This window comes from Simochromis diagramma, unplaced genomic scaffold (genome assembly GCF_900408965.1).
Source record: "Simochromis diagramma unplaced genomic scaffold, fSimDia1.1 OVJJ01000334.1, whole genome shotgun sequence".
In the NCBI taxonomy this organism is placed as follows: Eukaryota; Metazoa; Chordata; class Actinopteri; order Cichliformes; family Cichlidae; genus Simochromis; species Simochromis diagramma.
Genome location: NW_024386764.1, coordinates 2,250,844 through 2,274,599, shown reverse-complemented (window position 1 = coordinate 2,274,599; position 23,756 = coordinate 2,250,844). Strand labels below are relative to the sequence as shown.

The following is a 23,756-nucleotide window of genomic DNA, read 5'->3' as shown; positions in this document are numbered from 1 at the left end:
GCTCAACCTCTAACATGGTCTTTAATTGGGTTTCAGGCCTGTCTGAGAGAGTGGTTCAGCATGACAGAGCCTCAGACTTAGTGTGAAACCTACCTTGTCCCGTCATTCTCCAGGCTGATCTGTCTGGATAACGGGAATTCACACGGGTCCCACGAGCCCTCTGCTCGGTCGTATCTCAGGCACCCTTAGATTAGTCATTTACCCACATGTCCCTGTCTGTCTTCAGTTTTACCGTCATGCTTTGTCTCGCTTTGTTCTTGCCCTGGTAGAATCATGCGGGTATATCCCAAACAATCTACAAAACATGTTCTGATAACCTTATCAAGTCTTTTCTCTAAATCCCAAATATGGGAAAACAAATCTATCTTATCACTCTCCAGTGCAGTGGTCTATAACCAGAGACTGTTGTTCATGGAAAATTTATTGTTTTGTGCTTTTGTTGGTAGTCTCTAATGTGACCGTGGCAGATGTGAGCATCTTGGTATAAGCAGGCTTCAATTTGTCACAGATATGCCTCCGTTTTAAAAGTTCTGTCTGTGTTTGCCCTCGTGTTCCATATTTGCTACTTGCTGTGCCTGAAACCCGGGTTAGCTGCAAGATTTGATGTTAAAGGTTTCGGTATATCCAGCAGATACAAAAGTGTTCAGAAAAGACCTGAACCTCCTCGCATGATGGCAGAAATAGCACAGGCTCTTAGAGCCTGTGTAGTGGACATCAAGGACTACAGACAGACCTCATGCAAACTCTACTGATGAAGTGTTGTCTGCAAGGGGAGGATGAGTCGAATGTTTTTGATTATCCGGTGTCGATAGTATTTCAAACAAGAACCAGCGTGAACACCTTGTGCCGCACAAATGAACTAGCTCAGCTGGTCAAAAGGCAAATGTCGGTTTTTTTTCTTTTGCTGTAATGATGTGGAATATTAAGGTGATTAAACTGCAGAGTTCAGGTCACATGGGTCGCAGCGTGTCCATGTTCGCTTTTCAGCTCCTTCTGCAAAATCAGAGATGGAGGAAATCCTCATGAATGGATTTAACTGTGTGCTCTTTGCCGTTTTCCTTCGTAGGGTGAATTACACGTATTTATCAGCGCGAGCAGTTTAGCTCCGCCGCACCTTCTGATTTCAACAACAAGAGCAACTAAGGCAGTGAAGTGGTCCTGAACTGCTGTTTATGAAACCATCGACTCGTTTCAACAGCTGAAATACGTAAACAGCAACAATCTGCAGGTGTTTAAAGAGGACGTAATCACATTTTCATTGTGAGGGCCACTGCCGAAAGACGCGCTCGCAGAAAAGCGCAGGTACGGTTTGAATGTCATGCAAAGGAAAACTGATTGCAGGACATGTAATGACAGCTTCTGTTAAGAGAGCGTAATATATCTAGAGCCTTATGATTTCACAGATTTTACAGTTCGCTCTCAAGAGTCACATGTAATATATCCCTGCTTGCCCTTACTGGAGTCCTGTTCTTCATTGCTGATTTAGAGCAGCTATAAATCCTGAAGAGGCTCCTGTATTTGAGGGGTGGTGAAACTACACCCATAAATATACTGAATTTAGAGCCACGACCTTTTGAAGTCAGTCTGAATGCCCTTTCATGAAGCTTTGTTAACTTACAGCTTTCCTCTCTAGTTAGTATTTGTACTTTCTTCTGTGTTTTTGTGCTTCTTGGCTACGTGACCAAATGGTGCCAAAGCAGGTTGCAGTAAATAAAGAAGCTGTTTAGTTAGAAGGAAGATGTCACGACCTGCTGGTTTAGTTGCTGGCAGGCTTCACACATGCTAGCTCAGGGCGTTTATGCGCTTGTAAAAACGCTATGACTTGACCTCGTGTGACTTTGTGAGCCAGAATGACCCCTGAGTGTGATTGCATGTCAGGGGCTTTGGCTCCTGCTTTTAAGCCCCACTCTTGGGTAAATGATGGGCGGAAGGAAAACTGTAATAAAAGACATCTTATAAAGGACTATCAAATTAAATTAGTGATATCAACTCAACCCCAACCCCCCCTTGGTGCATTTTTATATTACTTACCCATGCCTCTTATTCGGTTTGTACCTTAATTTCAAGACAACCCCCTCCAAACACACCAGTACCACCACCATTATTTAAAATAGCCAGCATGCAGTAAATAAGGTTGATAACCATGAGCGACATCTGAAACTCTTAAATGAGAACTTCCTGCTGTGACATGTGTGAGGGCTGCAGACAGATGGAGGAGTGAGAATTTTGGGCATCAGACGTGATTCAGACGAGGTTATTCCAGAAGTCAAAGTTTCAAACAGACACACACATACAAATGTTGGTGCGGACCTTCTTTTTAAAGGTAAGATGATTCACTGGGGGGGAAAAACACATGTAACATGGAAGGCCGTCAAGGTAAGCCTTAGCCTGTGGATTATAATGAATAACGCCAAATAAATCCCTGATAAACTGAGTTAAATTCAATTTCAACTTTCTATTCAAGAATCATGAGCTGGAATCCTTGAACCAAAGGGAATCTTAAGATAAGTGTCCCATGATTTAAAAAAAGAAGAAGAAAAAAGTAAAAAAAAATCAAATCAAACCAAACAACTGTTGCTCTGTCTTTGTCAGATAAGTACTCTGGAGTTGTGCATAACCTTGGATGAGGCCATTGTATCAGAGTAAAACGGTGTTTTGTCACATAACAATCTGCCGAACCTAGAAGGCAGCAAGTCTGCAGTCTAGTCTGAGTAAGAGCTGCATAAAGAATTCAGTTGGAGCAGTAGTCGTGTCATCAGGGCATGACTAGCGTGTTGGTCAGGGAATTTAAATGCCAGGTGGGGGTCAGTTGAAGCACTAGCTGAATAATGTGGCACAAATGCATACACATGAGGGCTGAGTCTCGGGGAAAGGAACCACTGCTGTGGCCTGCTTGAAGAAGTGCACTTTGGGAAGGCAAACATGCAGCAGATGGATCCTTCTCATTTGTGTGTACTGCCACTGCTGGTGACCCATTGGGAAATGCTTCTTTACTGAATTGAGGAGCATCAAACGCTTCATTGGAGCAGAGAAGGAAGTCTGTGCTACCCAATGCATCTCAGTCCAATTTTTACATTCTTTGTAATGGAAACTGTGAAAATGGTATCGATGTGACAAACACAAACCAATTCAAGTCTGACTGGTGTTTTGCAAAAAACTCATCGCATTTAAAAACATGCTAAATATTTTCAGTGTTCTGACAGACCTGCTGTCACTACGATGCTTTGCTCTTGTTTGGAGGAACGGGGCTGGTAATCAGATTTTTACTTAACATTTATTGGAACTAGATAGTCTAGACAAAGCAAATATTGTGTTGCTGTGAGCCTCACGCTCACGTTCTGGGTTTGTGCACTTTTAAAAAATTCAGCTCCCTCTTTTCCTTTACACCGATACTCTTTGCTCCCACCTTTAAACGTGCTTGGTGGCTACTGGAGGTTTATTTCTGGTGTATTCAGATGTTTGGATTCAGAGAGTTAGCAGAGTTTGAGCAAATGCCACAGAAGTCAGTGAGCCGTCACGTTAAATACTCACGATCACAGAATTATGACTGTGCCACGCAGCCCTAACGGGGACTGCCCCACATCAAGCTCTTTAAGACGACTCGTGGGATCAGGACACTGCTAATAAAACAAAGCATGCAGCATGTTCACTTTAAAGTTAAATAATAATCAGTTTACTTTGCTAAAAAAACTGAAGCTGTGTCACGATTTGGAATATTTTATCTTTTAGATCCTTGCAGTAAAGCCTCCACACTGTGCCGGGTATCACACCGTGATAACACGAGGCGAGAAGCCTTGACCTCTCTTTGATAATCTCTAAATGTATAGCGATTTAAAATTCAAGTCTGGCAGTGACCATTTGTTAGGGACCATGAAACAAAATTTACTATTTGATGGTCATCGCAGCCATTTCATTACCGGAAGATGTCCTTGCTTTTTTGTGTGTGACCTAAAAAGCACTCCCCATTTCTCTCTCCCACAAATACAAACACACACAGCAACGCACACACACTGCCTGGCCTCAGGGCTATCCGATATTAGACAGTGAGATGACACTGTGTGCTTGTGCGAGTGCAGTCAGCCGACATGTGCAGATAATGTGAAGTCAATAATGCTTTATGAAAAAATGGGATTTATGACCTTGATGAGCCCCATAGAGCTTAATTAGGCCTAAAGGTTGATTTACATACAAGTGCACATGGAACTTGATGAGGTTGTGTTTTCCTGCCGTTGTTGTGCATTCTGATTCTGTCTGGCATTAAGACTCGATGCATTTGTTCAAACTCTTACGGATCAGAAAGAAAATACAATAAATACTCGGACCCTGCTCGGGTGCTTGGTTTCCACAGGATTATATTTCCTTCCTATGCAATGATGGTATTTCTAGTGCAGACATATGTCTACAGGTGCTGGTTGGAGGGAAAAACTAAACGGGGGGTGGGGGAGAGTCTGTGACAGGTTAAAATCCTGTTTAAGGAGGCCCACCCAAACCAAAAGGATGGAAAATGGGTTTTTTTCTCACAGTACCTATTCAGAGGAAAATGACAAGATCTTTTTCAGAGTCATGTACCTATATCAAAGATGCTCCTGATAGCCCCCCTGCTGTTGCTATGGAAGTAGCAGAGATGTAAATGAACTGGAGTGAACTGGATGGTGGAGAATACAAATGAGGTTGGAATGCTCATTCTCCTGCTGCTCTTTGCCTCTTGTTCTTCTCCCAATATCTTTCTCTGATCCTGTCTCCCTCTCTATGTGCAAGTAGGTTTTAAAGACTAAATTATATTCTGCATATATACATATATATATATATAGAATTTCAAACACCTTAATTATATACAGATGTTTTGGGCTGAATTACAGATGAAACGTCTGCACGTGTAACTGCTGTTTGCTGTTAGCTACAAAATAAGCTAAAGTTAATATGAAGGAATTCCAAAGAACGTTAATATCTGTCGAGCCCGTGCAATTCTTCTTTACAATGGCCACACAGAGTCTGCAGTCGACCATATCCTGCTGTTTGCAGGATATATGCAATATTTTCTTTCTTCTCCTCCCCTGCATGGACCTGACTTCTTAAGAATACATGCTGTTGTAAAGGATATCTCTGGATTATAGAATCAGCACTGTGGGAAGAGTTTTGACTTAAAGGTTTCTTTTCCTTCGCAGACTCGAAGGAAAAAGGGAGGGGGCTCGGGGGTGCCAGAACCTGGGGGACTCAAGCTGTGGTTCCTGTGGCTCCAAGCTAATGCTATAGGCCACACTTTCCTTTCACCCAAAATCCCCCCAGCAAGCGACCTTGTCGGCTCAGGAGTGCAGAATAATGGCTGGCCGAGCAGCGAAGCTAGCTCATTTACAAGCAGCTGTTTAGCTCTCATCAGAGCAGCGAGGAAAATCAAAGGGCTGCGTTAACGGCAGACGACAAGCATCGGGAGCGTCCCCGTCACACTTCTCATTGGCTCTCGACAGAAAAATTATCTGGTGTGACATCAAAATAATCTCGAGTCCTCTTTTGTGCTCGGAGCACAATGATGACTGAATAGACCTTTTGATCAGCCTCTGCCTAGCCCCTGGACTAACTCTGGAAAAAGTATAACTGGAGTTGCAGAGTCATTTTGATTTAAAAACCATTTGCTGGATGCAATATAGCTGTGATGAAAAGCAGACTACTCTCAATTATGCATTAGGGTTGGAGCAAAGAAATACTGAAAAAAAACTGTATTTCATAGAAAGATAGTAAGTTTGGTGTTCTGATTAAATGCAGCCGTTTTGACTGCATGTTCTTTATGTCTGTTATCCGGCTTGATGAGACTACACAGTCTCTACATGGCTGAAAAAGACCCTAATGTCTCCTCATTTCTGTGAAATAGGAAGACATTTTCGTCATTACCTCTGCTTCAATGACACTCATATCCTAACAGATGGTCACTTTCCGATTGATTTGGCTCATCTGTGAGAAAAATGAATTAAAACATTACGGCAACGAGACGGCGCTTAATCGGCCGCCCTTACATATGGGAGGTTTCTCACAGTTCTTCAGCCTCAGCTTCTGTACGTGCTTAAAGTCATCGCAAAGGTTAGTCTGGGTAGTAAAAGCCGGAGTGGAAAGCCTTAAATAGAGGTTTGTCACTGGCTTAATAAAGTGCTATAACCCATGGAAATAGAGGTGCTATACACCAATCAGAGTCAATTACTAGCATGTTCCAACACCATTTACAGCGTTTACAAGCACATGTCAAAAGGTTAAGTGCTCAGATTTCTTTTAAAGCAAACAGATGTTTTATAATGTTCACTTGTTGACTGGGAAATGCACGACATTTTTAAGGTTTACTGTCGAATCGCATCACATTAAAGACAGAGCCCTGACTGAATGCTTTACGGGAGGATGATGTCAGTAATCCTCGCTCTGCTCCGTGACAGCCGATGACGATGAGCCGGACTGGTCTTCTTGTGGTCGTGGTGGTGGGGCTGACGGCTGACCAGAATTTCTGATTAGAAAGTGTCAACAGGGCCACGATAAGGGCCTGGCCAGTAATGTCTCTGCTCCCATCATGTTGCCATGGTGACAGGACTGAGCTTTCCATATTATATCTTTTTTTTTTTTTTGTCTATGTCTTAAACTTTCACTCCCTGCTGTTTAATTAATGGCGAGAATGCTTCAAAAATTCTCCTTCTTCGTGTTTGATTGATATAAATCTATATTTTAAGAGCTTGTATACATCCGTGCACTATCTTAAAGTGAAAGCACATCAAAGCGAGTAAAATAGCATCTCGTATTTTAAGATCTCTGAAGTGCGTGCTATCAGTGACGATGGGGCTGCCGGGCTTCTTTTGGCCGCATAGCTCGGAAAAGACAGGAGAAAACGAGCACATCTAAAAACTCTTTCCAGGCGCAGACTTGTGATGATGTTTTTCTGTCCGTGAACCATCAGCGTACACTTGGGTGGCGCCATTTTGTCTGCTCAGCAGCCTCTTTGTAGAAAGCTCCGAGGTAAAGAGGTTCCTGAAACATAATATAGCAACAAGTGCCCTCAGCTCCTCCAATTAACTGCTGAGCTCTGTCTGGGTGGGTTTTTAGAACATCAGCAAGAGTGCGCAGGAAAACCAAAATAGATGGTTTACGTCGTCAATATTTTAGCATCCGCCGCGTATTGATATTCTTGACATGTTTTACTGTCACCGTATGGAAAGTAAATAATTTTCATATCATGCATTCGCTGAATAGTTATGCTAATGGCCCCATGAGCAAAATAATGATTACTTTTCTGGCTCATTTGAATAATGAAATCATTTAGTTAAGTGAGACAGTAAGCATTGGATTTGTTTATGTTAGATTCAGTGTGATCATATTATTCTCGTGTAATTGCGACGTGTGATCGATGGTGTTTTGGTTCCTTCATACTATCTATATGAAAACAGACAAAGAGGATTTATTTTCAGGAGTGGCACAAAGCCTCTATTATACAGTAGAAAAGAACCTAAGAAAACATTATTTAAAGTGCACATTTTAGTCTCCCAGCATAGCAGAGAAATGATTTTTTGTGGGGCTGATCTTGGTCAATACTTATTTAAGTGAAACAGTGACAAATGCGTATGTGAGGAGGACAGATTTTCTGAGGATCTCATCCAAAACTGAATAAATGAAATGAAATACTTGTACAAACAATACAACATTACTAACTTAATTGAGAAATAAGGACACCCATCTATTCCACTGACATTTGTTTACAGAACTATTGTTTGTCCCCCCATATTGATTTATCTTTGTCACCCATCTCCCCATGAACTAAAAATACCATCTGACACCAGAGAGAGGGAAAAAAATCAGCCTCAGGCCTAATCAATTGAGAGGCTTTTTGAGGTTGTTTACGACGCTGCTTTTGGTTCATGATGCACAAGCCCAGCTGGTGAATGAAATGAATTTAGAGGACAGCAATTTTGTCTGAGAACCAGTAATATGAACAAGAAAATAATTTCACAGCGTGTTTTTGTAGAAGTCGTACGGTACTCTTGAGCCTACATTTATCTCCTCGTTGCTCCGGCCGCTGTTTTCCTACTTAAGCGCAGGGACTGCATCAGCTCTAAATCATAAAAAACCAGAAGATTGTAAAGGCAGAGTGATTTAAGTGTTTTAACAGTGATCCAGAAACGCAGAGCATCAGTGGGTTTGGCTGTGGATTTGGAGATCAAACTCGGAGGTCTTACACATGGCCAAAAAAGCAGAACACTTGGCCAAGTTTACCGTATCCCACCCAGTCATGCTGATCTGCTGCCCGGTCACCTTTATATTAAGGCAGGGTAGCAAAAATGTGTTAGCTTCAGTTATTGAAATCACGTTTTAAAATGATTTTTATTCCTCATATGCAGAAAAAAAGTGAAAGCTGTCAATTCTTCATTTGATGTGACAACAGCTGACTGAAAAGCAATAGATGAGTTTCCATTACACATCCACCACTTTTGTGACATGATTTAAGCGTAAAATTGCGATACGGGTTTGAGTGATGTTTTACATAGGCTCTTGTAGTTACTACACATCATATTTCAGTCTTTTGACAAAGCTGGAGTACATTGACACGAACTCAAGATTGGCTGTCAAGTCCTGCTCTTAACATGCTGTGTTTCAGGGGGTTTTTCTCTCAAGCCAACATCTCTGATATATTGTTTATCACCTTAAGCGTTCTTTTTGACTCGAGAGAGAAAGGGGCTGCAAAAATGAAATACAGCCGAAACCTATCATATTTGAAAGCCTTTACTTTTTCATGTCTATTGGTCACATGAGAAAGTTTGCTGTCAAAAAGTGCAAGTGGAGGAAAAAAGATCCTTCCCTGATGATTTTTATGCTCCCAAACAAATAAAAGTCTTTTAGTGATAGGCCAGGGCAGCTGCCCTCATCCATACAGATATATCCTTTGTTTACCCCGAGCTCCTCACCGAGCACCTTCAGAAACAGGCCTTTCACCTGATTGGCTCACAAACGGTGGATCTGGCAATACAAGCTGACATTTATCTTACTTTGTAAAATACCACAGGAGCATTACGAGGCAAAGCAGAAAAAGCAGAATGCTAATCCCCTGCCACTGTAGCTTTGCCTTTAAATCACACTAAGATAATTGTTTTGGTAATTAATTGATGAATCATTCAGCAGGGTACAATGAACTTAGCCTTTCTTGACCAATTTACTCGGTGGCTTTAAGTAAACAGCTGCCACAATGCCATGTCACACAATGCCTCATGAAGTAATAAAGTGCTTCATAATTCCAAACAACTGCACATATGGATCGCCCGGGCTTGTCCAGGAGCCAAACGAATTAGTGCATTAGAAGTGGCGGCGTGGCGTGCTTTATTTTCTTTTGCAACTGTGAATAAAGCTCATTAAGGAAACGCGTTCTTCGGAAACAAAGCCATCAACCAAGTTGCATTAACAGCGATGTTTAAAGCACTATAAAGGTGACTGAAACTGTAGTTTTTATTCAGCCGTGATTCAGAGTCTGCAGAGAAGCATCTGAAAATCATTTTTAGCTCCGCGCCAGGTTTCTTTGATATCTGACATGACATAGCTGCAGGAAGCTGCTCTCGCCAAAAAGACACGCAGTATGTAGAGCGCTATAGTTTATGCAGGTAGTTCACTTTTAGTTTAAATATGGCTTTTGGCATTGTTCGTATTCGCCGAGCCACAATATTGATTTCTTTTCTATTTTTCCTCCCCCCTCCCCCTCCCCGACACACACACACACACACACACTGAACACACTCACATTCATAAACCTTTTTTTCAGCCTCCCAATAGCCTTGCCTTCGATTGTCAGCACTGGAAAGTGGATTAAATTACACTCATGTTGTCATGCTTGTTGTTCTTTTTCATTTTGGATAGAAAAATGAGCATTGCAAGTAAACCGCAAGTCTCCAGTGATAGACTCTGCAGTGTCAGTCAGGCCCCGTATTGAAGTGAAACACGCGACAACAGCAGAGGAGACGAAGAAGAAAACAGATGGTTAAAAATGTATTTATTTAATTGTTTATGTTAACGTGACATCAGCCTTTAGAGGTTGTTCTTGTGTCGGCATGCTTATGTAGATGGTCACAGGGGGAAACAAGGCTCCAGACATTTAAGCTGACAAACTAGACTTTAATGACAAATATTGATTTCTCTTTTTTTTAGTAGCAGTTAAGGCACGTGGATGACATACTAACACTATTAGCTCCCTGGTGCGGTTTAGATCTGAGATGTTCACTCGGCATACTGATGTATGTCAGAGTTGCAGTGTAGTCTGGGCTTTTACTCTTTAGATTTCTTATTTATATTGATGAAAAGTTACATCTTCTGAATAAAATAAGAGAAAGCGATGTTTGAAGATGCTTCCTTTGTGTATATCCACCTCTGATCTCTTTTGTCTCCTGCCTCCCTCTTCCGCTAAGTCGCTGTAGTTCCATGCTTCGATCCGCACTGATAGAGCTCCTTCTCCTTCTCTTCTCCCTCAGGGTTTAGTCGAGCTGCCCTGCCATTTGGCTTAGTGCGGAGAGAGCTGTCTTGTGAGGGTTACCCCATTGATTTGCGGTGTCCAGGAAGTGATGTCATTATGATCGAAAGCGCCAACTATGGCCGAACGGACGACAAGATCTGCGATGCCGACCCTTTCCAGATGGAGAACATAAACTGCTATCTTCCAGACGCCTACAAGATCATGTCACAAAGGTAACACTGCAGACACCTCCAAATAATAACAGTAATAATAATTAATAAATCTAAAGGCACTTTCCGCTGTCACAGAAGTGAAATGATTGATAAGCATGATAAACATTTTCTTTGTCGTGGTCCGCTGTTGTTCATTTTGCATGGTTGCCCCTGTTGGCATCCTGTGTTGAGAACAAAAACCCTCCGTATCCCTCGGCTTTGGAGTAAAAGTCACCCAGAACAATAACAGTGTTGCTGTCAGTTGCATAAAAACAGAAAAACGGAATATGAGTGTGTAATAAGATTGCACTACTGAGACAGCCGAAACCGAGCAGAAGAGAATTAGAAATTTCATCAGAACTTGGAATTTTAAATCAATTTGGGCAAACAGCCCAGAGAGAGCAGATTAAAACAGAAACGCAGCCAAAGTCACAGAGTGCAGTAACAAAGCTTCCCATCCAAACTGCTGCCCATTGTCATTTCTGCTCTTATATACATACATTTAATATCTGCATTTATGCGATAAAATAAATAAATATTTAAAAATAAATAAAAATGAAAAAAATGTATATGATAAATATTGATTATGATGAAGAGTATTTCTACAGTATAATGTGTATCACTTTTCTAAATGTTCTACTTCTACTGTCTGAATTTCCTAAACTTCCTAAATCATACTGATCTCATGTGTAAATTCCTTCTGGTAAGTTTAAGAGCAGGCTGTTAGCACGATTCAAAGATGCTCCATAGCTGATATTCACACTCTGGTTGATAGTGTTAACTTTGGCACCCAGTATTGCTTTAGATTGGCACCAAAAAATTGTGTCAGAATTGAATAAATGCACTCAATGAAAAGTGCATGGATACAGTTATTTTTCTGCAGCTGACCTTATTGCACATGTATCTGAATTGAGCTTTCCATTCAGACCGCAAAATTTGGGGTTGACACTTTTAAGATGAAATATACAACTCAACTCACTAAGTTTTGCATTTGTCAATTCACCACCAACTGCCAAAGTCTAATGGCATAAAGTCATGTGTTAACCATTTTGCAGTTCCAAGAACAACAGCGGTGTGGTCTGAGGGAGAGAAGTTTCTCCACTCCTGTTCATTTATCTGCAGTACTAGAAGAACACGAGAACATCTGAGGGCAGTCATTAATGTTTCTAAGGAAACGAAAGGCAACACGCACCAAAGCTGTTTTGAGCCGGGGCTTTAAAAAGTCAAGGTGAAACACATAACATATGCATTTTAATGATATGCACTTTTTTCATATTGCAGGTTTGCTGAGGTGCTATAACAAACACTAACACACCAACAATACAGTGAGACGAGTTCATTACCAGTCTGACTTCAGCCTTTAGTCCAATCTGAATTTTAGGCTTTTATGAGACAACAAACACTAAAAAGATTTAATTCCAATTTTGCAGATTATTCATTATTTGCAGTGTCACAATGCTAACACTGCAGACCAAGTCAGTAATTCCAGGTCATCTTATTATTACGTAACTCTGACCGCGTTATGTCACCAGGGATAAAAGGACATTTCTCAAGGAATTTAGCTCATAAATGTATTTCTGTCCAAGAAGTCAGATAAAATGAGATGATACTACTCATCCCAGACTGTAAGCAAATGAATACAACTTTACATTGAAAAAATAAGCATGTTTTTGTGAGCCTTGCACATTTTCATTTAGTTATTATTTGCATTTATAGAAAAATGTTCAGTTTCCTTCACAACGCTCTCATGGAAACAAAGGTTGCTAATGGACAGTTGAATAAATGAACACCACAATGCAAGCTTGAAACCATCTCTGTAGCGGTCATTAAATGCAAAGCTATCGACACGTTCGCTGACGCGCACACACACTTGCAAACTTGGCTCAAGCAGGAACGCTGCATACATGAGACCTAATACACGAGACCAGTTGTCACACAGGGATGCCATCGGAGCCAAAGTGCACAGGATGGAATGACATATGACTGCCACAGAGAGAGATATTGGACGGTATGAGAGCGTCAGCAACTCTGGCACGCCGCCTTGGGAAATAAAAAAAATAATGAAATAAAAAAGTAGAGCCCTTGTATTCAGGGGGGTTATTGTCAAGTCCTATTTGATGAAGTCAGATAGCTGACTCACATTGTCTGTCCTGAAAGGCTGCAGGCTGCCTTCTCTCCGCTTGTGGCCATATGTATTACGCTGGCCTCAGCCTCGCTCGTACACAACAGTAAACAGTAAACTGAAGCACAAATACCGACCCAGCAGGAGGCTGACAACAAATCCCAAAAACGCTCTCTACCAGTGTCTCCAGTTCAGACACTGATGTCTGTAGGACTGGGGTTCATTCCTCACATCCTGAGAGTGCCAGAGGCTGAACTTCAGATGTTGTTTTAAATGTTTTTTTAGCACCGTGATGTCGATGCTGTAGTGTTCAAAGAGAGCGAGAGAGAACTGTCATAAAAGAGGTCTCTGCGAGGGACACAAGTTCAAAATCCACAAAACAGGTACTTTACAAGAACAACGTCTGACAAAACACATAAAGTTCCTTTGAGATCACCATGGAAATGTGAGAACAGATTAGTGAGTCATTATTTATACGAGTGGAAAGCATGGATTGGCGTTTTTATGTAGTCAGTATCATAAAAAGCAAAAGGAGTTCACTGACATGAAAATAGATTCAAGGACAACTTGACAAATGTCCAAGACTGCATATGGGACTAATTACACATTCTTTTTCTCCTGCCCGTTTATTTACAGCAATAGACTGAAATAGGAAGCAAATGTAACGAAAGATTGCCCCTGCTGCCAAAAATAATTATCTTCAAATGGGGGAAAAAGGAACTTGGTGATTGTTTTGCCTGTTTGGAATGCAGTGTTTGTTTCATTGGCATGAGGTCTGAGCCCTCGGTTCCTCCCCGAGTCTAAACTCCGCTGTCTGGCTCCTGCTGAGGCTAGCTCAGCTGAAAACAGTCCCTTTGTTGAACACTCCCCTGCACACACACTGTATGTGGAAAAAACAGGAAAATAGTATTTCCTACTGTACAGCCTCCATCAATAAAGGGATTCAAGAACCAAAAATATTTGTTGCCATAATTACTCTGGTCTACTAATTTAAGTGTGTGGGGGGAAATCACATTAGTACTCGTGTGTGGAAAACTGTGTTCACTTTTAAACATCCGAAATTGATGTGGCCCCGAAGTGTGGAGAATTGGATTGAGGCTTCACTGAGTTTGATAGATCCTGTTGGCACTCCAAGTTGTTTTTATATCTAGCTGGCATATTATATTCATGAGCACAATGATTTTATGAAAATAGCCTTAGGACTGTTGTGGCTCAATTAGAACATTCAGCTGCAAGCAATTAGTCGACTCAAGTGGGTGATAATCTGTACAGGAATTTTTCATGTGGACACCTCCCCAGCAGATGTGAAACTGCATGGCAGTACAGTTTGAAATAATTAATTCATTGGTAATAATATTCAGTGATGTGTTTTTTTTTTTCTTTCTTTTCAGGATTTTAGTTGTTAATGATTACATTTCCTCATCTACGCTGATGATAATGATAATGACTACAAACACATTCTCGCCACACAGATAACATCTACTAAATTAAAACTGTAATTTAGGTGCATTTGAATATTATTTTGTAGTGCGTTTACTTGTGCATGCAGCAACCATCTGGTGCTTAGATGTTACTGATCTAAATCTGTCCATCAGTCTCCATCACAGTTCAAGGAATAAGAAAACATGACAGTGAAGCACCTCGACTGATCATCTCAAAAAAAAAGGATATACGATATGAGCAGCTTACATCTATTGATTTCTCTTTGACTAATGAGGTTCACTGTAAGTATTAGATAACAAGGTCATTGATTGCTGTAACATAACATGATTGGTGTCTGTGCATCATGGTTTTTTTTTTAAAGAGCGTATCATTGATGAAAATGATCAGTGCAGATACGTCTCTAACAGAGAAGATTAAATTCATCAGCAGGATTAGGGGACAGCATGAGTTGATTATTAATTAATAATTATCGTGACAATTATTGTTATTACCAGTCAACAACCGTGTATTTGAAATGTTATATTTCATAATGACATATTAAATGCAGCAGGTTTTTACAAATATAACATGTTGTAAAAACATTAACATGCAATTAGCTGCATCTTTGAAGTTGTTGTCAATGAATGTGAAGCAGTTCTGGAGAATAAATGATGCCGCTTACACTATTTATATCAATGTCAGGGGCGGCTCGCGAGGCTCTCCGAGGAGCTCCATTGTTGCCGCCTGACAGCACAGCGCCTTGTTCTTCCTCTCTGTATGTACGACGTTAGTGTTTATTTAAAGCGCAGCCGATTAAGATTTCATAAAGATCCAGATTCCGCTTGGACGTTTCACAGGGATGTTCAAAAGTTCATGAGGCATGAAACTGCTCTCCACTCGAAAAATAAAGGGTAGGAACAGTCACCTCATTAGGCTAACAACTGCTAATACCAGTGTTGAATTACATGAAATGTAAGTAGAGAAATAGATTTGCCAACACACGTGTCACATCATGTTGGACGGGTGGGGCAGCACGCTGGTTTCCCACGTATGAAGTCTGGAGTATGTATTGGAGAATCTGGGCAATGCAGCAAGTGAGGCCTACTACTGTTGATATTAATAGTACTAAAGTACACATGATATGCACTTAGATTCACCAGAGTGTTTAAATTGATATATTTTCTTACAGTTTGGAAATGTTTCCAGTTTTTCAGATAAATTTGATCATTAACACAATAACACTTCTGTAAAAAAACAAAAAAACAATTAACACAGAAACACTGAACTACTCTCTATGAGGAATTTTAAGCAGCCAGGAAAGCTCTGAAGTATTAAGCAGTTATGACCTGCGCACACATTAAAAACAGCCACACTAGCGGTCTGTGAAGTTATCATCAAGGTGGTGGATCGTAACTATGGCTAATATTAAAATGATAACATTAGTGTTGGGAGTGGGTAGCAAATTATATCAGTATGACGGGATGACACAATTATTTGTGTGTAAAAAGTACAATCATCCTTCTGAAGGTTGGAGCTGAAAAAAGTCTATTGAAACTAGACAGAAACAGAAGCAGCCTACCTTACCGACTGCATTCAATAACAGAAGTCACCAGAAGCACAACGCTACCTCAGAAAATCTAAAAATGTTGAAGTTTTTTTGTGATTTTGCTCTGCAAACAAAATCTTAAAGTATTGGTCACACAGTCATACTTCCAGTTATATTAACTGGATTTTTTTTTTTTTTTTGCACGATGTCAGAGAACTTAAAAATAGTTTTGTCACAGAAATATTCTTTTATATTGTTTGTAATTTTTACATATATAAAAAATGATCCCCTGTTATATTAAAAATGTATTATTTTCCTGGGTATCAGTTTGAAATTCAACGACAAAAGAAGCATCAGCTTTTCCTTTTTAGTAAAGCTTTGAGTTCCCATCTCTTCTTTACAAAACTGATCAAGCCTGAGAATGAACACAGTTAAATTCCTTTCATTTACTAGAAGTCAGAGCTGCACTGAGAGCTCATATTTGGCCAAAGGAGAACATTCATATTGTTGTTTCTGAAGCTTTCCTGAATTGTTGTCTTTGTACTTGGGTGTTCTAGCTTCGCGTCGTGTCATCTTGTAAAGGTCACATTTTGACCAGCAGAATGTCACCGTAGTATTTCTATTGACTTGAGTGGCATGGCGATATACCTTTTCTGGTTTAAAAATCAATAGATGGATGGATGTGAGTCCGACAGCCTTCCCCCTGACTCTTTAAGAGCCTGGAATCTCCCGGGTGAGCTCCATAAATATGGCACAAACATATGACAGTAATTATAAGTTTCTGGGATGTCTCACCCGGATATTGGGCTGGATTGTGAGTTGAAAGCGATGCTAATGGTTAATTTCTAACAACCTATTTCCTGCAGCATTATTGGGCCACCCCCTTATAAACTGGTCTATATATACTGATACTGGAGCTGGTTATACTTATAAAGACTATACTGTACACACGTGTGTGTGTGTGTGTGTGTGTGTGTGTGTGTGTGTGTGTGTGTGTGTGTGTGTGTGTGTGTGTGTGTGTGTGTGTGTTTTGTGTCCTGTTCGCACCAGATTTTTTTCCCTTTGCTGCTATTCTCTGGCCTTGGAAATGATTTAATTTTTCAATGGCCTGTCTGCTATCAACAGGCTTGCCTCTTGAGAGAGATGTCTGCCTTGATAATTGTGCCATGAACCTCATCAGCATTTCAGATGAAATGGAGCTAGACGGGTCACTTTGAGTTTAAGAGATGCTAATTTGATTGAAATTCAAACTGGGAGCACCAGGAAGTAGATTGTGCCTTTTTCTGTAATGTGCTCCCCTCACTCATGTCGCTTTTCTCCTCCAGTTACACAGCGATTGTTTTGCTACTGCTGCTGGTGCTACTGTATTTTTTCTTTTTTTTTTGTTGTGAATTACAAATAGCTGCTTTGGCTTTCAGTGAGTTGAAGGATAGAAAATCGAGAAGTGGGTGCAAAATGATCTGAGATTAAGCAATTAAGGGACATCTTACCGGTAGTCTAAAATAAACCAGTCACATGACCGGCACTTGATGTGACACATGCAAAAATGGTAATAAAAGATTTACTTTCTACACTGCTTTAAAAGCTTTTAATTTAGTTTCGTTTTCCTTTAAATCAGTTTGAAATTTTTCTGATTCAAAATTGAATATAATTAAAATATTTCAACACTTCAGGGCTTTTTCTCCGGTCATCTATTTTTCTCTCTTTTAAAGCAAATTTCTTCACTCACACACAGTCTAAATACACATTTTTTGTAGTTTCTTTTATTATTATTAAATATTTAAAGGTTTATCTTCGGTATTACCTGGTGGTGGTTGTGATTAATCTGATGATGAAATGTGTGATGACCAAATCCCCAAATTTCTAATTATGCAGTATATTTCCACATATTTGTCATAAAAGTAAAACTGGAATATAAACGTATAAACTGAAAGCTTGACATGATACAAAGCATAGTTTATGAAAATAACACAGTTATAAAAAACAGGCATGTTAGGATTTCAGAAGGCTGTAGACCTCCCACTATGTCTGTTTTTGTATGTTATCGTGATTTATTATTAAATGAACATATTATCCTCAAGGCCCATCATTCCTCTGACATGCTTTATGATGTCATAGCAAAAGGTTAAATATGGTGGATACATGGTATCAGCGAGTACTAGCAGTTCACCTTGTTGGTATCTTACTGCGTTCTTTCCCACTGCCCTGAGACGGAGCTCATATTTAAAAGAGATTTACATGAAATCCAAGCAGCACACTCTAATTGTACTGATGTCTGCCTCTCCCAAAAGGTCAGAGATGTGATGGGATTACATTTGGAACACTTCAGTGTGATTAAAAGGCCGGTGGGAGAAATGGAGGCAATCAAAGCAGAATCATGCTCTCTCCTGCAGTCGCTTTAGTTTTACGTCAAGAAAATTGGTGATCTGATTTTACATTCTGAGACTAATTTAAATACATTTTTTCGAGACATTTTCAAATTCAAATTATTTGTAAGAAAATACCACAAATAAGTAGAGAAAGATATAACTTTTTGATTTAAGCTTCTGACCTCTACTTCTTTTATCTCTTCAGACTTGGCTTTGCTTTGAAATGTATTCATTCATTCATTCTGGAACAAATTTAGATATATGTGTATATATTCTAGATATTTTGCCATTCAAAGTATCTGTGAGAAACACCCTGAAGAGGAAGAGAAAGAGCTAGTTTTTATTAGTCTGTGACCTCTAAGACTTTTTATCTCTTCAGCCTTTTATACACTTTGAAATGTATTATTTACTAATTACTTACTTACTAATTTAATTATGTACGTACTTACTTATTCTCAGCCAACCTATGTTTGATCTAAAAGTTTCCTAAAATATGACTGCATCACATACACTCGTCTGTATAGGCACAGCAGGAACAAACAACCCCCAAAAATGAGTAATAATAATAATTATAATTTTGCCTCCGAAATAGTATATTTACTATTAACTTCTTTAAGTCTTTTTAAAAGCTAAAACATAAATTGGTAGTCTCTTCACTTTTGCTTCAGTGAAATCCTGCTGAGCAATCAAGATAGTCATAGAAAGTTTCAAATTCTCAAAGAAAGCGGAGGAATGCTTCCTTTGACTTAATAATCATTATGTACATGATTAATTACTATATAGCCTAAGAGTAGTAAAAGATCGTACTGTACATGCATTTAATTAGTGTGCACTTTGAGACCTGCGCCCTACCAAATCCAAAATGCTGAACTTTTTTATGGGAGGAATTTCAATTACATGCTCTCTCTCAAAATGAGGGTTAGAACGATGCACAGCACAAGTCATTAGGGGTTTTTTTTTTTTCTCAATTGGTCTCAGGGGATGCCTGAGGTTTCACTGAGGAGACAGGCATCACAGTCACACAATCCCACAGACGAGGGAGCCCCCTGCTCCGCTGCTCTAAAATTAGGGCAATATATCAGAAAGAGCCATCAACACTTATGTCAACATTGTTTCATGAGAAATATGAGAATTTTTTGTGTTTATGTCCTGTCGTTTCACGCATTTGCCTGAGTGATGATGGCAGGCCGGTGTCTCATTAGTGTCACAAATTTTATTTTTGAATTAATTCTTTTTCATACCCGTAACATAAAGTATGCATTCATTTCCCAGTCTCGTTGGTATCTGATAGATAAAGCACGGTGATTTATATTGCTCCTGCATGAGATGCTTATGCATGAGCAAAGGAAAAACAATCATCAAAGTGACCATATAATATATGGAAACTGCTACAGACTCGAGAAATATTAGCCACAAAAACAAGCAGCATATTATGATCCCAGCATGAGGTGCATGTTTTAATTTCAAAACAGTCATTCATTTCCATAAATACAACTATAATATGCTGATATTTTCATCTGTTATCACTCACGGAGGTCATTAATAAAGTGAAATGCCCCTTGAAATCTGCACTAAACACAGATGCACACAGATGTGGAAACAAATGTGTGTTTATGCTGATTTGCTCTGTAATAAAATGTGCTGTATTAAAATTGCCAAAAGGAAAAAGAAGGAAAAAAAACCCATTTGTGCTTCTCAGTCACAATAAGAAGGTGTTCTCTATCAAAAACATTTATAAACATTTATGAACTCTTTCAGTCAGCATGATTTGTAGAAATGCAGAGGAACATGAATGAGCGATGTCTAATTATGTTCCCTTCTGTTGTTCCGACTTTGTTCTGGACACAGTTGTGTGTTGTAAATCTCAGTCCCAGCGCCCTGCATGCATTCCTGATACTCAGCTAAAACTCTGTAGGTTTGTTTTTAAGCAAAAACTAAAGCGGCACCAGTTTCCAGCCCCTACGTCAATTCATCACTGTGCCCCTCAACAGTAACCAACTCGGTTCCACTGAGATACCTAATAATATATTAACAACATTTGGACACAGAGCAGCGATTACGTCTCCAGCCCAAAACAAAAGCAAAACCCAAAGCACAATACAGTGCAACCAGTAATACATTTTCCAATGATCTGCTGTAAATGGGCGCACTGGTCTGTGATAAGAAGAAACAAATATTATCTCTGGTCTCTGCTAAATCAGCAGAACAGGGTTATCGATCCGGCTCCTCACATTGCCAATAGAATTTCAAGTCCCCTTGGAAGCAAAGACGGCTAGCTCAGGGTATTGATGTCATTATCATGATTTCAGTGTAGCGAGATGGTGGTCTCCTACAACTCCCTGAACCTCAGAAGATCCTCTCCAGATGTTAAAGGCAGTGACTGAAATGTACTTCTGACACTACTGTAAGGGCTGTTGAAATTATAAACAACATATCTAATATTATTATTATTATTTTTAAGAAATGAAACATTTCATATTGTCTGGTCTTGTGGGATCTACAATTTCAGATGCTGCAGTTATTATTAATGAGACCTTTGATGGCATTTTGGGTGCCTCATAAAGCTACTCAGCATGTAGGCCCATTCAGAGGAAGCTCAATCAATAAGTCAGGACATTTGAGTGAAACACACAGAGACTGTTTATCCTGTGCAAAACTCACCCCACCAAAGACCAGTGTGGGGGGTAAAGATCACATGAGGTTCCTGTGCAGTAGTCCAGTACTGTATTTACAGTGAGCCACAGTCAGCTGCAACATTAAAACTAGTGCCACATAATGTGCGGTTCCCTCTTCTGCTAACAAAACAAAATGGAATCACAGGGCTATCCTGCGGGATCCGGGTCTTAGGATCCCAGGGGTTCTAGAATGGGACGTCCTTGGATTGGGCTTGTTGTGGTGCACTGGATTGGGGTCTGGAGGATATGAAGGCAGTGCTGCTCCCATGGGTCATGTTCCCAGAGCCATTACTGAGCATTCAAGGTGACTTTATTTATACCCATAGGTAAATATGCTTTACAGCAAAATGATAGCATTTGGCATCCGTTCACAAAACACCCACAGCTATTTAAACCTGACAGACACATATTAGGTAATTAGGCAAGATGAATCCAATCAAAAAACAGTTGTTATTAAGTAAGCATGTTCCCCGTTACCGGGGACTTCCGTGGTCCAATGATCCCCGAGGGTCGTTGTCATGTTCCTCGAGCTGCGACGGAGCAATTTTACGGTGTGATTTAGCACATTTTTTCTAAGGGAGTTCTGTTGCTATGGTGACATCCTAACAACGTCTTATGTCTGGTACGTGTCAAAGTCAGTCCTTGCATTGCATCGCTGGTATGTGTCAAAGTCAATATCCATGGCACATACCAGCGATGCAATGCAAGGACTGTAAAGTTGATCATTGTATTGTTAATTTTATTTACCCACCGTTTAGTTTTTACATTTTTTTGGCTGCATCTGACAGTGTTACAATAATTTGTTGCTTTTTTTTTTCCTCCCACAAAGTTTCAACTGCATGCAAGCAGCTTGACATTTAACAAACCACAACACATGCAGAAGTTAGTTTGAATTTAAGTATGATGACAACTCCCTCCAAACTGCACTCTGTTAACAACAACAGAGGAGTTCAGATGACTTCAAGTTGACAGACAGCACGGCTAACAAGCTGTAGCTAGCTAGAGGTGTTTATAAAAAGGTGTGCATGTGCAGACGGGGCCTCGCGTACGTTATCATAGGTCATCTGCCTTAAAGGCGCAAAGAGAGATGTCTTCAACCAGGACATGTGATGCGGGGCATGATATCTCACACTGTATGTGTTGTACTGAGTCCGAAGGGGAACTCGGTGTTTAGTTCAGTGCTGACCAGCTTTTTACCAGACAGGTGATGCTGTGTTATGTTAAGGGACTAAAAATATAAGAGAGGCTTCTGGATTTTTCCTTGACATATGCACATTCAGACACTCTCTAAAAGAAATACAGCACAAAACACAAAAGACCTCTTTTATATGAACCTGATGGCAAAGATCCAACAGGCATGTACAGAGTGAAAAGCACTGGAACTGGTCATATCTTTAGTGCTCGCAGATTCAATAGCATGGCTACATCTTGCTGAGCGTTACTCTTTTTATTTCTTTGTTGATAGAATTTGAATATTTCCCAGCCTGAACATGAGTTAAGAGCCGTTGAAAAGAACCGGCACACAGCGCTTTAATATTTATGCTTTTATGTCCTTCGGTTTGTCTCGATACACGCTTAATCACCCAGGGAAGGAAATCCCAGACAGCTGATTCTGTCCCTGTCAAACTGAGAACGCTACATCCAGATGAACACAGTCAACTTTCTGGGATTTCCTTCAGTTGCCGAGTTTGCTTGAGACTGGATGAATTTGAACAAAGCAGTGAATGTTTCTTTCCTGTGTTTTCTCTCGTCAGATGCAACAATCGGACCCAGTGCATTGTAATCACGGGTTCAGATGTCTTCCCCGACCCCTGCCCAGGGACCTACAAATACCTGGAGGTCCAGTATGAGTGTGTTCCCTACAGTAAGTATGGCCCTTCTGTCATGAATTGTAAACTCTCCCTTTTCTCTCTCCCGACACCCCTTCCCCATCGTTTCCCCCCTTCCTCCTTGCCCTCTGTCTCTCCTCCTGTTGTACCATATTCTGTCCCATTTCTTCCAGACAGTCTCCTTTCTTTGTCTGCAACACCTTCCAACACCCTATTTCTCCTTCTCTTCTTCCATCTGTGTCACTGTGAACTTTTCATGAAATATGACCTGTAAAACCCTTTGGTCCTCTTCCACACGGCCCTTATTATTGATGTGCTCACTGTGTTTCCAGCAGATCGACAAGCCTGGTTATGAGGTAGCAGACTAGAGGGAGGGCAGAGGAAGTCATGCTGACTCTCCTTAATAGCAAGACAGTGTTTCATTACTCAAGTCTTGTACGGAGAAGTCTATCAGGCATAAGCACAGCTCACCTTGATGGCTTAATATACATTCGCACAACAGGTGTTGAAATATGTTAACAGATGTTTCATTATGTAACAGAACAAAATAGCTCCACTCATAAGTCAACAAGCTAATATTTCATGTAAAGAGATAGCGTTAACATTTTGTCTGTTCCTCTGGTGTTAAAATATTCATTGCCATTCAGCTTCCAAACAATCTTTAGATTGCCCTTTGTATTAAAATTCTCCTTTGTCCTTTAAGCTGCCATGTTCATTTGCAATTCGTGAAGGAAATTCCCCCGTGTAACCTTTACAAACTGATTAATGACAAAGATTTAGATGAATTGCCAGAATCACTAATCAGGTAGAACTGAAATAATTAGAGTCGGGGTGATGGGACAATAGTATTTGGCAGCTCTCGTAGATCCAAATGAGTGTTTTGCACTCTGATGTCTTTGGATGTGTTGCAGTCTTGATTCAGCTCAAAACAGAAATGAAATCTAAATAAAACACCTGTATTCTGTTTCTCCTTAACACATCTGTTCAACGCTGCTCATTACCAGTAAACCTGCTTAAGCTGTTCCCCTTAGTGTTGAATTGGAATGCATTAGTGAACATCATTAGATGGTGAAACTCATTACAACTTAAAGGTTAACCTCTCTGAGGCTTTGAGGACCTGTAATT

At 40.2% G+C, this 23,756-nt stretch overlaps 1 protein-coding gene across 34 annotated transcripts in view; it reads left to right on the top strand.

The window, feature by feature from the left end:
* Positions 1-23,756, top strand: part of adgrl2a (adhesion G protein-coupled receptor L2a) — an 89,852-nt gene that overhangs the window by 24,579 nt on the left and 41,517 nt on the right. For all 34 annotated transcript variants that reach the window (XM_040031389.1, XM_040031535.1, XM_040031403.1 and 31 more), the window contains exons 3-4: positions 10,476-10,689; positions 22,557-22,666. In XM_040031389.1, coding sequence (XP_039887323.1) covers positions 10,476-10,689; positions 22,557-22,666 — 324 coding nt within the window. The remainder of the gene's footprint in view (positions 1-10,475; positions 10,690-22,556; positions 22,667-23,756) is intronic.